The following is a 17445-nucleotide window of genomic DNA, read 5'->3' as shown; positions in this document are numbered from 1 at the left end:
GCTACAGGGATTAGCACAGGGCACTCTAATATGCGGGGTAAACTGGAAGAGCTTGACTTATCCATCCTAGCAGAATAAAGGCTAAGGAAGAGTACAACTGTGCTGTATAAATACAAGAGTGAATTAAACACAAGGACTGAGAAGGCATATTTAAACAAAAGAACAATACTGCCTTGAGCAAGTAGGTGTGTGGCTTGGCTGTGATTAAAGTTTCTAACAAAAGGTTCTGGAATACTAATAGCAGAAAGAAACTAAAATACTCTTTAGATAGATTTTAATAAATTTATGGAGACTGTATGAAATAGTTACCTATGAAGAGAAATCGAGCCCACAAAGCCCCTTTTACAGTGTACTCCTAGGCTTCCTGCAGTACATTGTTAGTAACATGTTTTCCTTTTGATCTTTGTTAAGCGCATATTATTTGTGTCTGTGCCAGGTATTATGCGTGTCTGAATAGCACCCACCCTGGAACTAAAAGCTTGCAAGTGCAAGCCTTAAACACTCTGGTTTTGGACTAAAAGAAGCAGATTCTCTAGTCCAGGGAGGTACAATTCACAAAGGTATCCACCTTCAAAGATTTCAACTTAGGAACATGAAGTTGGGGCCCCTCCTTCACCAGAATACTTCTGCTTCCTCATCCCTGTGTCCTTTATCTCTTCAGTCTTCCCCTCCTAACTGTCTGGCTTCTCAAATGTGTTACCAGTTGCTATGACACTTAATCCTTCCCTTCTTCCATGTGTTTTCTACCTCCTGGTGTTTCTCAGCCTGCCTAGACAACCTTTCTGTGCTTCTCTGTTTCTTCCTAAACTGAAACGTCCCCTCTCGGGTGGCACAATGAAGTGCCCCGTGCTTTTATTCCACACACTGCAGTGCAGGAGCTCGGCTCTCTGGTGGGATTAGTATTGGCAAACAGCAGTTGTAACCCAGCAGCTGTCCCAGTTCACAGTACAGTGCAGGCAGGTGCCCAGTCACTGCCAGCCAGAACTGACCACCTACCACCTCTGCTCCTGCTCCTTTATCTCCGCATCTTTTACACCCACCGGCAGCAGGCTTGCAGACAGTCTTTCCTCTGCCCTGTAACTCCAAGCCCTTTTCCCCTCCCACCACCATGCACCCTCCCCCAAAGAGGGGCATCTAACTCAAGAGTTTTCATTGCTGCCCCAGGTATCTGAGCTGTCACGCATGACGGCGACTTGTCCACCATACAGAATCACAGAATGGTCGGGGTTGGAAGGGACCTCTGGAGATCATCTAGTCCAACCCCTCTGCTAAAGCAGGTTCACCTAAAGCAAGTTGCACAGGACTGCATGCAGATGGGTTTTTGAGTACCTCCGGAGAATACTCCACAACCTCTCTGGGCAGCCTGTTCCAGTGCTCTGTCACCCTCATAGTAAAGAAGTTTTTCCTCATCTTCAGCTAGAACTTCCTGTATTCTACTTTGTGTCCATTGCCCCTTGTCCTGTTGCTGGGCACCACTGAAGAGTATGGCCCCATCCTCTTGACACCCACCCTTTAGGTGTCTATAAGCATTGATAAGATCCTCTCTCAGTCTTCTCCAGGCTAAACAGACCCAGGTCTCAGCCTTTCCTCATGAGATGCTCCAGTCCCCTCATCATTCTTGTAGCCCTCCCCTGGCCTCTCCCCAGTACTTCCTGGTCTTTCTTGACAGATGTGACCTCACTGGGGCACAGCAGAGAGAGAGGATAACTTCCCTTGACCTGCTGGCCACACTCTTCTTAATGCACCCCAGGATCCCACTGGCCTTCTTGGCCACCAGGGCACGTTGCTGGTTCATGGTTAACTTGGTGTCCACCAGGACTCCCAGGTCCTTCTCTGCAGAGCTGCTTTCCAGCAGGAAAATGTCAAGATCAGTGCGGCAGGGCAGGCCACACAAATCCAGTCAACAACCAACACAGTGACATACAAAACAGTCCCTCTAGCTAAAAAAAATTCAGTTCCCAGTGCTTTGAAGTCCATTTCATGGGGTATGGTGCCACAGCATTTGCTTGTGACTCTTGACAGCACTTACACCCTTATTGTAGAGGTATTGGACCATAGACCACGCCATAAAACTGCACCCAGGACCAGGCAAAGCCACCTGGTTGGGTTCCTGCTACTTTCTCTGAATGCCCTGCACTGCTGAGCTAAAGACGCCTTTTATCACTGTTCAACAGCAAGCATGGGAGGATGCCCATGCTGGGTGGGAAAAAACCTTTCTTCTGTTTACAAAGAAGAGGTTAGCCTGGAATCTCTTAATTGCATCTGGACATTAGTCAAACAAAGGTGTGGTTAGCTAATTAAGATGATTGTATTTTTAATTTCCTGCCTCTTTCTAACGTTCCTGTAATCGGATACCTTCTTCTTTATTTGAGAGACACACTGAAAAATAACAAACTTTATAGATAAGGTCTTTTTTGCTCCTCTGACTTCTGTGCTTACTTTCCTGCCCTCTCTGGTGGCATTGTGGGAACCAGGTTTAACATGAAGCATGACTGCTATATAACCCTAGCAGTGATTTTTAGACATATTGTGCACACCTCTTCATCCTTTTTCAGTTGCCCATCTCCTGTATGTGAGGCCAGTGGTATTGTCCTCATTATTCTGGGGGGCCCTGGGACATCCCAGGTAGGCTACAAAGCCCATTCCCCACTGTAGCTGTCCAGACAGATTAGTTCCTAGGTGAATCATAAAAGCAATGGAGAAGTAACTAGCAGCATGTAAGGGGAAGCTACAATGAAGTCACAGTAACTATTAAGTGCCTGATACCTAAAGACTGAGAAATGCAGGAACAGAGAAGTAGCAATAGTTGGGTTAAATTTTCCTTTGAATTTCTCCTTACTATGAGTCTGTTGAGGCTGAGGGAAAAACACATATATGGAAACCGCATAAACTGCAACATCAGATTGCAGTTGTATTTAAAAATATCTTACAGCAAATATTCTTAAAAATAACTTTTCCACTATACAATTTCCATACAGTTTCTCTTTACCTGAAGAAAAAAATTTTTCACGCCCAAACATATAAGCAGTTTTCTCGTTTGCTAAAGCTCTAGCTTTTGTTTCCTTCAGGAAACACTGGAATTATCTGGGCTCGCTCTGTACTAAGGTTACACCTACCCCCTGCTGTGGCTCTGCTGCAGTGCCATGAAACTTTCAACTCTTATCATTTCAGCAAATTGTTTTTCAAGGCAGCTGTATAAAACGTTTGCATGGGCAGGGGTTTTTGGGTTGGTTTTTTTTTTATTTCTTTTTAACCCCTAGACCTTTCTGCACCCTGGAATGTCTCTACTTCTGTAACAAGTGGTTTAAGAGTCTAATTATCCCACCATAGAAACTTTACTGTTTATAACTCTGGAGCCATGACTTGGCACTGGTAGCAGCTGCACGAAGCTCTGCTCAAAGATACCCCTCGCAACGACCGTATCTACATGCAAGCTGGGGTGTTTAGCTACTTCAGAAACTGCTGTGGGGCCCAGAGTCAACCACTTCAAAACAGTTTTCTAATATGAAGACAGCAAAAGTCTCTTAGATATCCTCTTGCAAAACTAGAGGAACTCTTGCGTACATCCTGAAGCTGCTGAAACACGCTGGTTCCCAAGCTCTCACCTCTGGCTTGGTGAATTTCCAGCACTAGATAGGGGAGGACAGAAAAAGCATCAGGTATATAGTCCCCAAAAATGCTAAGCAGCTGGGAGTGGGAGCAAGGCAGAAGCCTTGTTGAGGCTGCCCTGAATCTAATAGTCCAGAAATTTAAGTATCTACCCAGGAGTTTTGTTCTCAAGTCTTTCCAACCTTTAATTCAAAGATGGGTCTCAACCACTGACATAAAGTTAGAAATGCCATGCAGAATGGATGTCTGCTTGTCACCTTCTCTACTGTCTATTTCACCGCATAGTTATTCTACGCTCAGAAATCTACCAACAGAAGAAACCCTGTAGGACCTGTGTCAAAACAGGCAGTGTCTCATTTAGAGAATGCTAGAGACTAGAATCAAAGCCCTCCTTTAAAAAGAAGTAGTTCAGGTATGAGAACAGGTTCCCTTCACCTATCTCCCCTCTAGCTGCTTGGCAAACATGGAGTGGGGATCTTTGCATCGATGTAGTTTATCCATCAGATTTCTCTTAACGTCAGGGGAACTTTAAAGACTGCCAAGCATAAGCAGGCATTTTCCTCTCAGACAGAAGTCAGCCCAGAAATAAGTTTCCAAGGGAGAGCACAATTCTCTGCCCGTTCTTTATGTGAGTAACACTCCAAGACTTCATATCCCACCAGGAATGCTCTCCACAGTCAAGATTTTACCTCAAACTTGGGGCAAAAGACACTGAACCTCACTTTTAGAAACAGCCAGTGGTAGGTCTGGGTTTGGGACATGACTGCAACTCAAAGAGCAGGTAACTCCAAGTATACATGTAGGTATTCTAACTTGGATAATGGGTAACGTCACTGAGAGCTCTTGTCAGTAAGGCGCTGTAAGACAAGACGCACACCGTGAGAGTACGATTAGAGCATGCCTAAATGATTGAACAAGGCAATGGTGAAAATAGTCTGTTGGGACCCCCACTTCATCATTGCACACTAACAGAAAAAGTAAGTTCCCTGAAAACTGATCTGTAAAAAGAAGCCAGATAGCATCAGACTAGAACCAACAGATTATTATTTCTGCAAAAGACAATTAACTGCAGTAATTAATTTTTTAGACCATCCCCACAGTCTTCTTGATTTAGCTGACTAGGAAGTCCCATGTTATGAAAAAGAAGCAGATTTCTGATGCTGAAAGACACCATGGTTATGCCTCTTCACTTCTTCTAGCTGAATCACTGGGAATTTTACTTGTTTTTCAAACCATTTGGCCACAGTCAGAAGCTGCTTCTCCTGGAATGAACGTCCAATGAACTGAAGCCCAACTGGCAAGCCTCTCTCTGAAAGAGCAGTAGGAACACTTATGGCTGGCAGTCCTGGGTTAAAAAAAAAAAAAAAAAGACATGCAAACACTATTAAACAAATCCAGTGGGAGTAATTTTTGCAAGAATTCTACTCTTAGAATTGTTTTAACGTAGAGGAAAAAGACTAGTTAAAATAATTTAAGTCAATGAACTAAGGATATTGCTAGGTGATCACAAGAAATTAGAGTGATTTAAGGAGTCAGCATCCTCTGAAAAGAGAATCAACTCTCCTAAGAAAGAGATTTTGGTCTCTGGAACTTGAATGGATTCATCTTTCTGCAGCCCCTACCCTGCTCCAAGGTGCCTCATTTTAAAAATCTAGTCCTACATTTTAAAGCATTTAATAAATAAGCTGTCCTTATACCTGGTTATCACCAAGAGTTACAACACAGAGGTGAAATACCTTGATTTTAAAGAAGAGGTTAAATAGCTGAAGGGAATGGACATTAAAAGTGACTAGGCAGGGGAAAACGCAGTTGAATTCCTGTCCCTACGCACCAGCCATGTTTGCAGCCTGTGTTAGGATGTCATCTTGTGCGCTGCGGGTTCTGTTGTCTTCTTTGATGAACTCCTTGTACGGTACCGCATCACTCAGAGTGGTAGGAGTGAGTAAAATATCAACACCGCTCCCGAAAACCTTCACAAAGTCATTGGCAATGAGACGTCTGACTTTCTGTGCCTTGATAAAGTAATTCTCATAGTTCCTAGAAAGAATATGGACATGAGGGCCTGATGCTAATTCCAAAAATATAGAACTTAATTTCATAGTTACTGTAAAAAAGACAAGGTCAGTATTCCTTATGGTTAAAAGACTAACACTGGTACTTGAAATTTTTGATACACCAGAAGCTTAGTCATCAAACATGGTGTTTATGCTCTCATGGCAATGAAGCTCTCAGAGAAGGAAGGGATGAGGGCACACTGCTGAAGAAAGGTGAAGGGAAAACAAAACCCTAGTTTACAATAATTAACTAAAAATCAAAACAATGCTTTTATAACCTTCCTGAAACTAAACTGTGTATTGAATTTCACTGCAAGGCAGCAGAGCAAAGCCTAGAAACAATACAGACCTAAGCAGGTCTGGAAAATAGGCATTAATCGTTTAGGATTCAACTCAGCAAGATACTTGAAACGTGAAAAAGTCCCGTCACCTATGGACTCCTCGATGTGATCTACAGATTTCTAAACTGTCTCTACACCATTCTGAAGGAGAAACAAATTAGTCAGCTTTATGTCTACTCTTCCTTTTAACTTCATATGCAGAACTGGTAAATGTGGAAACCTTAAATTCAGAGAAGTTCAGTTTCAAAAGCAACTGCCATTTAAAACCACAGCTATTCTTAAAAAAAAAAAAAAAAAAAAAGGGGGGAGGGGGGGGAAGGTATTAACAACTGCTACATGCCAGAGTGCTTGTAAATAAAACAACTGAAATGGCCCAAAACTCACTTTGTTCGAGTAACCTAAAGGTTTAGGTTTCTGAAAAACCACAATGAAAATCATCGTAATCAGTAAGAGACAGCAGATTCAAGTTAAGAAGTTATATCATAGGAACTAGCTATTTTTCTACAAACATTTCTGAAACCACCCTAGCTGTTCACTTCAGAAAAGCAGTAAAAGGAACAAAAAGGACCTCAATCAATATTTTAAGATGTAAAGAATATTTTGGGTAAAAAAAAAAAACAACCAAAAACCTGCTAAATCAAACATATACTCTCTGTTAATTCTGATACAATGCTGACAAGCTTCCGTTGCTTCCTGAACAACCAGCTAGCTACTTTGCACATTGCAAAAGCATGAAAAAAAAAAATGTAAAATGCAACATTTGCAGGAGACAGATGTGTTTTCTCTACTATTTATTTTAAGAAAGTTTTCTGAACCCTGAGTTCTGTTTTTCAGAAGTAATTTACTGTGGACAGGAACAGGACTCTCCTGGTCAATCCTGATGGAAGCCAATTGTATATTCCCTCACAGATGGGTGTACTACGTGAATTTTAAATTAGCCTCAGGAAAGCTGATCTGGACAGTTGTAATGAGAAGGAGCACACTCGGCAGGAATATCGGCATTCCATAGAAGCTGGTTGTTACACACTGACTGACAACATTCCTGTCTCTGAGAGCAACTAGATGTCACATCTGATGAATACTCTTGCTGACAGAGCTCTTTCTGTAGTGCACTTGCTTTCAGACTGATTACACTACTAATATTTACGTTAGTAACTGAACAAATTAAGACAGAGAAAAACAGCAGTTTTACTAACAAATTAGGAGTGTTGGATAAGGAGTGAAAACTAAAAAAAAAAGTCAAATTGATCTATCTCTCTACATGAGCTGAATAAAAGCCTGTCTTCTGTAAAGACATCAGGTCAGTACCTTTGCCAGTGCCTTCCTTTCCCTGTATATTGAGGCCAAGAGCTATAGTTAATTTACTTGCTGTATCTTCTGGCTTTCTCTAAGAAGACCTCACTAGAGTGTACCAGCCATTTTTCTATGCTGTTTTAATGAGATTAACAGCTACAGAACTTTTAACACTATGACAGCAATGGCTTCAGCATGATGTCAGTGTCATACCATAGAATAGATTTTTTGCTTAATTTAACTAATGGGTGCCAGTAATACTCTGGTGGGGGGGTGGCGGGGGAAGATCACAAAGTTGCTTTATTTATTTAACTCAGGATGCTCACTGGTAAGACTAAGGGAAAACATTTTCATTCATTATTAACAGTTCACCAGGTATTATATAGCTAAAGCAATAATAATACAAGTAGCTACTAGTATAAGGATGAATTTTTCTTCATGTTGTGATGAACAATAAATCACCATTTGCTTAAAAAATTGTTAACTTGGAAAATTTGAATTTCAAGATGTTCCGCTTACTGTTTCAACAAGAAATAGTTTCCTGATAGAATTCTTCCCCTGACAACATCATTAAAGCCTTCTCGTCGTGTCGCAGCATACATACTTTCTGTGGACTTGTTCATGTCAGAACGGTGTCCTGAAAACAAGAAGCCATTTGGAAACTAATACTTTTTGTAACCCTTAAAATTTACCAGCATAAGGTCATGTTATACACAGTAATACAACAGGCCACTTTTTGCTGCAGTCTGACATGCTACTATTCTATAAAAAAAACCAAAACATATTCCTGTTTTATTCTAGAAATATTAAACAGATTTTAAGCTCAGACACTTACGTGTCTGGAAGTGAAATATATTAAAAAAATGTATCTATTTACCAATTTTTATTTGGGCAGGGTTTTTACTCTATTCCATCTTGGAGAAATAACACCAAACATTCATCCATGAAAAGCATTTCTACTAATTTTTAATGGCATCCAGCAATGTTTCTATTGTCTGAGAAAAAAGTTTTTTCAAAGGCCTTACCATATTCCAGTCCATCAAACCTGGCCATATTTGATGCCACTTCAGTTGTGCACAGCACATGATAGCAGACAATTGAGTAACAAGTGTGTGGCAGACTCACTTCGATTACTTTAGCACCTGCATTCTTAAAGAGGTCAGCAGCCTTTGACCAGAGAGACAGAATTTCACTAGAAAGCCCTGGTACACGATATTCCTTAGAGAAAAACAAGAAAGGAAGGGATTTTACATGCAGTTTTACTTCTAATGGCAACCAAAATGCAAATACTCCTTGCTAAAAATACACTGAAAGTATTACCTCACCACGATGTGATTTAAAGTACTTAGTAAAGCTTCTTGCATCTACTAAATATTATACAATCAAGCAGTATTAAATTAACAGGATTCAGTCTTCCTAAGAATATTATGTTCATCTCAGTAGGATTAACCCACATATTGCAGACCATGGAATTTCAGTACTTTCTTCTGAAGGAGAAATTGCTCAGTTATCCACTTACTTGTCTAATTCATGGAGACTACACTGCACTGCTCTGCAGTTCGTGGGTAGAAACTCTTCAGGTTTAAATCCTAACACTAGGGCTGCTGTTAACAAGGCAACAGAAATTATGGCCACAGCATACCAGTGGCAGCTGGCATGCCTCAGTGAAATAAACAAAGCAACCCAGCAAAGAAGAACTACAATCAAGGGGCTGGGAGAAGACTTAGGAAAGCTACATTCCTGTTTAAAAGCTAAGTTAAAGATATTCTATTAAAATTCTCTGGTTTTGAAGATACTTGCTTAGTTCTAACTCACAATATCAGGGTCATAATACTGTCTGATCTCTGAGTAGCTGTGACCCATGTTTAATATATGCATGTATCTGTTTAGGATAATCTGTAGCAGAAGGAAACAACTGTCCAAAGGATATGAATAATTAACCAATACCACTATTTTAGATTTATCAAAATCTAACCAGTATGCAGCTAATTAATTTTCTAAGCATAAAATTTTTGCATTTCACAGATCCTGAATAATTAATTGGTCAGTGGACATCTCTGTTTACCAAATTAAATCTTTTGGTTTAGCACAGGTTCAAATACTGAGAATCAAACCAATAGATGTTATTCACTTTGCGTCTTTGAAGGCAGAGCCTTTACTAAATTAAAAATAAGCTGAAGTCCCAAATGTTGTGCCTAAATTGCAAGTATCCTTCCAGTTACAGACATGATTGAATTGTATACATCAGAAGCCAGATTGCAGTTGTCTTTCAATCCCTATTAGAGCTCTATGGATCACAGCTCCTTGTGCCACTCAACTGCCTTGAAAATTCTGCTTCATATTAACACAGTGCCATTTAGACAAGTATCAGAAAGCACTGCACAAACCAGCACTAACCCCACTGTATGAGAAGGCACTAAGAGCAACTTTTTTGAGGTTATACAGGTGACTAAAAGCAACAGAGAGAACCATGAACTTAAGTTCCTCATTTCTCTTGGAACTTCCTGACAGTGCTTCCCACAGCGATGACAAAATGTTTTGGATGAAGCATTAGCATACGCTCACTCCAAACTGCCTGCACAACAGAACATATACCACTCTTTTCCAGGAGCTGCTTGTACTGTCTTCACTGTTTTAAATCATGAGAGACTGGGAGGTGGTGGGCAAGACAGAAATATTTTTTGTTAGGTGTCCTATTTGCTGTTCCTGTTTGACAGGATTTAAATGTTACCTTTGGAATTCCTATTGAGAGCTTGCTGACATCAGTCAGATTGGGTAGTTCAAATGGCTTAAAGTTGTCCTGAACTGTGGTAGAGTCTTTAGGATCATGTCCAGCAAGCAAACCTGAAATATGACATGACATATGAAGAACAGGAAAACTTACAATGGGTAGCCAGAGTTCAATTTGTTTTGAGAGAATGTTGTAAACAATGATGTGTTGTACACAAAGATATATGAAGTAGTAATACCTAACACAACTGCTGCATCATCCACACATCTGGTTAGGATTCCTGGCGCATCCATGGAGTTCACTAGGGGAATGAGACCATGGCGAGAGATCAGTCCATATGTTGGCTTTAAACCTACTACACCACAGTGAGCAGCCGGGTTTCTGGTGGATCCTCCCGTGTCTGACCCTAAGGCTCTATGGTTTCAAAAGGATTATCATTAGTAAAATAAATCAGAACATTTTCAAATAATAAAAATGTATGGCTTTAAGATGCATGGATTTAAAAACTTGTGAATTCCTCCAGATTAGAAGTCATAATCACACAGCCTAAATTTTAGTCTGCTCATTACGTCTGATAGTTTTTCTCTGTTGTCTTATTTTTCTTAGGGCCTCTGAATTAGTCACCAGCAGAGCCCAGTTCTCTCCACAAAGCAGAGGCAGACAGACAGAATTTGGGCCACCTGAATATGGCCCTAAACATCAACTTCTGCCTTCTGTGTTGGTCTCTTCCAGTTCTATAGACGCCAAAAGACACATCTCATATGATTTAGTGTACAATTTTCAGAAATTGATACATTATTTATTCAGTAGCCAATACACTATTTTCCATTATAAATATATCAACACAGTATACTTTTTGCTAATAATAGGGCACGCTTTTCAAAGTCTAGGATGTTTTTCCTGTTCTCAAACCTACAAAGCATAGCATTAAAAATCCCAGTTTAGAGTAGCTTAGGTGCATTTTTAGAACAGAGTATTATTTTCTTTAATTTTTTTTTAAAGTTTACTTCTTTTTTTTTGTTCTTTCACAGGTGAAACCTTGTTCTTTCTAAACTGAAATTTTTATTTCAAAAATTGTGATGGAATTGGAAATTAATATTGAAATGAAACCTGCTCTTTTGTTTTTAATAATTTTAATTCAAGCACCATTTAAAAAATGAAACAGCTTTCATCCAAATCTTTGCTAGAAATACATTAAACTTCAGAAAGAGGTATAATTTTTATTGAAGTGGGTATGTGACTTTTCCCATAGGCACCTGTTTCTGAAATGGCTGAACCGTTCAATTGACTTTGCTGAAGTGGAATTTTTTCAAAGGTTTTGTATTAATATAAAACATCTGCAGTTTTGTACCATTTCTCTACATCCAAATCTCAAATTGAAAAGACAAAGACTGACAGCATTCCTGACGCTTGAAAGAAATTAATAGAATGGATATACAATAGGTTATAGGCAATAAAATAGCTGGGTGAAAAAAATCTCCCTGACCTGACCTGACAAAGTGCTGAGCAGTGCAAAATGGGAGTTCAGCATTCCCAGCTACCTAAGAGAAGGTGCCAGACCCTGTCAGGATCGGGCCATTCTGGCTCAGGACAAGGACCAGCAGTCTTTGAGAATGGCTGCACAGTTTCAACAGTATTAACATGTTGAGTAGACCACATCCTGAGCAGAGGGCAATGAGCTGAAGAGAGCTATCGTTAAAAAAAAATAACAAAATAAACTGAGTTGTAATCAACATTAGCAAAAAATATTTTAACAATAAAATAGACACTTGTAATATAGTTTATGGGTAAACAGGGACACAGTAACTAAAGAACATTCTTAAACACCTTCCAGTTAAGAGCACAACTGAAATCATCTTCTATAAAATGTGCTCTACTATATAGCTCTAAAAACTGCATAAAATTAAAGGTGCAAAGTTTTAAGAATCAAATTTCTTCTAACAGTTGGATGGGGACGGTAGTATAGGCAACTGATTAATTAAAAAGCACGTTGGTATTCCATGCTGATTATAATTGTTGTAAAAAAAAAAAAAAAAATCCTAGCTTGTTTAAATTCCTTTAAAAAACCAGCCAAATAAACAAACAAAATCCTACAAAACCCCCCCCCAAAATAAAACTCTCTTCTAACTTTTTAAAACAGACAGATTTGTAAGTATCTATGTAGTAAGTATATGTGTATCCTTTTGTTAAGTCAGGGATTTGAAAGCTTTTAGATCCTAAATCTCATGTATTATTATGTAACTCCACTATAAAAACAAAGGAGGGAAGGAAAGATTATTATACTGTTACAAATTACGTGATCTCCTCATTTGCTGAATTATTTCAGCATGTATTTGTGTAATGCACTTACTGAGGAAGAGGATGTGTCACAAACCCCGTGTTAATTTTAAGAGAGTATGTAGGAATAACAATAAAACTGTCACTCCTTTACTGCCATTATAATTTTATTTCACACAGTGTAAAGTGGTCACATCAGTATGCTGAATAACACTCAAAATGAATAAGCCTAAATTTGCCTACATGGACTCATTCTGGCTTCATGAGATGCCACAAATAAGCTAAGGATGCTGAAATAAATTCTTGCACGCCAGTGAAAATAACCCTCCCATTTCAAACTAGATTATGAGAAAATTATAAACTTAAAACCTTGCAACATAACTTGAGACATTAAAAAAAAAAAAAAAATTAAAAAAGCCTCTTACGCAAAACATGTGAAAGATGATACAGCTGCTGCACTGCCTCCTGAGCTCCCTCCCGTTATCACCCAGTTAGACTCTTCGTCCTCAGAATGGGATTTTGGGACAGATTTTTCCTTGTACTGCCTTGAATAACTCCATGGATTTCTGACTGGTCCAAATACTCCATCTGTACTCCCAGATCTGAGATAGTCAGGCAAGACAAACACAGACAGAAGTGACAGGTGACACACTGCATTCACCAAGTTTTTTTTCTGTATCCAATTCCTCATCCTTCATCCTAGCAAATTCAATTTCAACACAAAAAGACTGGTGCACATACATCCTTGTACAAATTCAACAATGTTACACAGAATTGTAAAGTTTATAGATCTTCACCCCTTTCTGATGCAGAACCTGAACTTGTACCTCCTTCTAAATTCTGATAATGCCACTGAAAAGAACATTAATCACAAAAACATAAAACTGATTGAAGCTTTGGGATAGTAAAGCTGCACGTCTGCTTCAAAACAAAGGTCTTCTGGTTTCCCAGCTCTACATTTGGAAAAGCCAAAAGAAGATGACCACAGTCTTGTGGAAAACCACGCTGATAGAGGTTGGGGGAAAAGCCCTGCAATAGCAGGAACAAGCACTTCTCTGTAAATAACACACTATTACTCACTCTGCAGCCCTCTCCTGAGGCCACAGTTCACCGAGTGCCAGGCTGGCTTCTCAGAAAACAGTTGCAGTCAGCCTGTGGTCAGCTAAATGTGAGCTGCCACCAGAAGCAGGGCAGAGGGTACTTTCCCCCTTCCTCACAACTTCCACCCCATGTTCTCCCTGACTCCAGGGTGGCAGTGTCATTAGCCAAATCAGCAGACAAAGTGGGGTGTTGACACAGCAGCTGAAAACTAACCTTATTGAGACATCATTGCTTTGAGCTGGATCAGCTCCCTGATCAAGGTCATGGTGCTGCTGCTAGCAAAGAGACCATACAAACACACTGAACAGAGATGAGAGGCCAGCAAAGGGATAAGCCTTTTTAGGAGAATTCTGTGCTTTAATGAGCTTGGGCCAGTTGTAACACAGCATAATGAGTTTTTTCTGTGCTTTTTTCCCCTTGCTCTTCCTCTGGAGAGTGTCTCTGATACAGAAATTATTTTATCCCAAACCACATGGTCAAAGTATTTACACCCCGTCCATGTGACCTCCCAATCAAGCCTCTGTCTTCAGTTCAGGTAAAATAAAAACAAAACCAAAACACAACACTTACTGTTTCTCACAGGTAACTAAAGCCACAGACATTCCTTTCCAGACCCAGCAGTTGTGGTGACAGAGACTCCCATCCCTAATGGCCCAACGCTGTTCCCTGCTATAGCTTGGCTACCTTCACCAATTTGCTGGAGAATCAATTTGTGAAAGCATTTTCCATTTGTTTTTCTGACAAAAAGTCACCAATACTAGCTTAGACAATTTAAAGTGCTGCTCTAGGTAAGCCTGTTCGCAGCAACTCAAGGAGCACTCAAACAAATTACTCCAGTGACTGACTGGCAGAGACAGTGACTGCCACTGGGGCCATGATAATAATTAGCTAAGGGGCAAAACCCACCAGTAAGGGGAGAGAAAAAGGCCTTCAGCAAAGGCTGTACCACTTCCTCCCCCTCTGCTGAACACTTATGTTCATAAAACTCAACATTTCTATAATTTATACAAAAGTATAAATATTCAGGGAGAAATTCATGCAACTCTATATACTCTTCACGAGTAAGCATTCATTATTTTCTAACCTCACAGAAAGAGGAGTCAAGGATTACAGGTAGATCAGAACAGATGGTGTGTATCCTATTTAATGTGCAATCACACATTAAAAATAATAAACATCACTCACCCCATTGCAAATTCATCTAAGTTTGTTTTTCCTAAAAGCACAGCTCCCTGATCCAGTAATTTCTGAACTACTGTAGCATTGTAAGGAGAAATATAACCTGGAAACAAACAGAATAATTAAGAGAGTGATTGATAAGATACAGATGATTTTTAGAAGTAGCTACTCTGAACACTTCAAAGTTGTCATTATTTGTGCATAAGAATTGTCAGTTTACAGTGTCAACATTTTGCTTCAAGATAACATGAGTAATTTCCAAAATTTAGCAAAAGTAAACCAAATGCTGTTTTGTTTGACATGTCTTTTTTTCCTTCACAATTTATGATCCAGTAATTCTGGATTATACATTTCTAGAGCGTGGAGCTAGGACTTTGTATAAACAAGTTACCACAAGGGTAGCAAATTACTGCATTCAGTCAATTTGCAGGAATTGTCTAAAATTAGAAAAAATGAGAAACAGCTCTTCACAGAAAAGTGCTAAGCTATCTTGAATTATCTCCCATTACCATGAGATAAAGAAGCATACGGTTAACCACAAGCTGAAATAATAACTGGCTATCCTGTGACCAAACGTGTGCACCCTTGACCACTCAGACCTTACATAAACTAGGATGAAAAAAACCCATGATACCTACATGAGATCCTAGGTAGCAAACAATTCCTTTTGTGAATATTGACAGGGGTTTCTCTACTCCTACCCTCAAGAGGAACAACAAGGACAACATACATCACTCCTAATACTCTCAGCCGCGACATTGCAATCAGTCACAACAGAACATGCTTTAAGGAAAAGCATCTCAGGTAATACAACACTTTTTAAAATGGCAAGGTCATAGTTTGTTTCTTCTGCTATTAAAAAAACCCATAATCAGATGAGGGTTCTGATCATTTACTTGGGCTATCTTCCACAAAACTTTCCAGTTTTACTTTGTGCAGAATAAAACAGATGTAAGAAATGTTTTCTACTAATGTTTTTACTATGAAAACATTCTAACGCCTTGAAAACGTTCGTGGCGTGTTAATAGAAACAGTGAGCTCAGAAAATGGAAAAAAAATTTAAAAAGCCTTATAGACAATGTCTGCATATCAGGAATATCGAGAAAGGAATTGTTAACGTCTACTCTTCCCATAGCCATCTGAACAAACTACTTAAGTCAACAATTATCAACAGAACAAAAAAAAATAGACTGTATTTGGATTTTGCTAGACAGAAGAGCAGCAAACAGTACTGGCTGCTTTCCTGGAGATCTAAAAGTAATGTGAAGCAAAATGTGAACTACAAAACGATTCAATTTTAGCATATGGGCTAAAATAAACATTGTTTTGTTAAAAGCATGTAACCATATGAATAAAGGAGATAAAGTGCTTACACAAGAAAAAGATGCATCTGTAATACCAGATGAGCTTGGCAGAAGAAATGAGATAAACATATTTTTCCAAATGAGTTCAGCTCAATTTTTGAAAATATTTAGATTTCTGGAAGACTCCACTCCATAAATCCTTAGAGCAAGAGCTCTGAAATGAGATCTGATTTTACTTTAAAAGTTCTACTGTACCTTTTAGCATGTTTGATGCACATGTTGTCTCAATGCCAGCTGTATTAAAGTTGTCTTTTACTGCAATAGGAATTCCATCTAAAACACCCAGTGGCTGACCTGCATTAGGAATTATTGCAAAAACAACAGAGATTAAAGCAAAGTGTGCTATATGTACAGTCTTCTCATCAATTACAATTTATTTCCCATGTCCCTATGGGTGGTTTTCTTTTGGAAGAAAGAATGCTATCCACTTAGCATTTGATGGCTGTCTGTTACATTTTCATGAACCATCTTTCATTCTAACTCTAGAATTGAGCATTCTGCCCAGAGCAGCCCTGACCCCACAGAGCAGAGCTCTGCAAATGTGTCCAAGCCTGCAAGACACAGAACTGCTCTCATATAGGTTAGCTATCCCAAAGGAGTGCTTACCTCTTCAAATATGATCATGTAATGCTTATTTGAGCCATAGATGCTGCCTAAATCTACTCCATCCCTAGGCTGGGAGACATAAATTCTGCCTACCTGACATGCACAGTAGATTTTATTGAAAAAAATTACTGAAGCAGAGAAAATCTTCCCTAGGTGATCAATTATCTACCATCCACACACACCAAAAAAAAAAAGCCTATGTCAGAAAGAAAATGCTCTGATGGCTGGCAATTTTCTTAAGCTGTCAGAGGACAGCAAGTGTCACCCAGGAAAGAAAACAAATACCCTATGAGGTGAAAATTTCCCTTTTCTGTTTTCCAGGCAATGCAAAGGAAAATGAGGATGGTCAGCCTCCAAATGCTGGGTTTAATGCTACTCTGTTCACCAACAAATAACTGCAATTAACAAAGTTGCTTTATTTTTCATTTGCTTTCTTAATTTCAAACCTGATAGGCTGAGCTGGATGTTTGCCTGCCCCACCTAAAAGGCCTGCAAAAGACCACACCATCCTCTTGTTTGTGGTAACTGCTGGCTACCAACTTAAAATAAACTGCTGAGGGAAAGTTTTGAAAGAGAAGGCAACCCATACAGTGCTGTTCAAGCAGGACAGAGCCTATTTTACCTGCAGTGGTTTGGTCCAGATCTTGCCTTTGATTTTTGAACTGAATAACGCTAGTGGGGGTGCCAAGCACATGCTCACAAGCACTCACACACAGAAGTCTCAACCACAATCCTCATCCCCCAGCAGTCACACAGGTAGCACGTACATCTGCTTTTAAAATAGAAATGCTTCACCTAACAGGAAGAACTCTTTTCTTAAAGACTAATATCAATTACAAACATACCTCTTCTGTATCTCTTCTCGGATTCTTCAGCCTGCTTCAAAGCAG

At 39.5% G+C, this 17445-nt stretch overlaps 1 protein-coding gene across 1 annotated transcript; it reads right to left on the bottom strand.

The window, feature by feature from the left end:
* Positions 1-4676: 4676 nt before the first annotated feature.
* QRSL1 (glutaminyl-tRNA amidotransferase subunit QRSL1) lies at positions 4677-17440 on the bottom strand (the record flags this gene model as incomplete). The annotated part of the gene is made up of 10 exons (XM_010169305.1): positions 4677-4954; positions 5441-5646; positions 7817-7934; positions 8323-8515; positions 10029-10141; positions 10267-10442; positions 12731-12907; positions 14592-14688; positions 16145-16243; positions 17401-17440. Coding segments are annotated over 10 exons (1431 nt in total), but the record flags the coding sequence as incomplete, so codon positions are not given.
* Between the last annotated feature and the right edge of the window lie 5 nt (positions 17441-17445).

This window comes from Antrostomus carolinensis, unplaced genomic scaffold (assembly GCF_000700745.2).
Source record: "Antrostomus carolinensis isolate BGI_N321 unplaced genomic scaffold, ASM70074v2 scaffold4226, whole genome shotgun sequence".
Lineage (NCBI taxonomy): Eukaryota > Metazoa > Chordata > Aves > Caprimulgiformes > Caprimulgidae > Antrostomus > Antrostomus carolinensis.
This window is presented reverse-complemented; position numbering and strand designations above follow the sequence as displayed.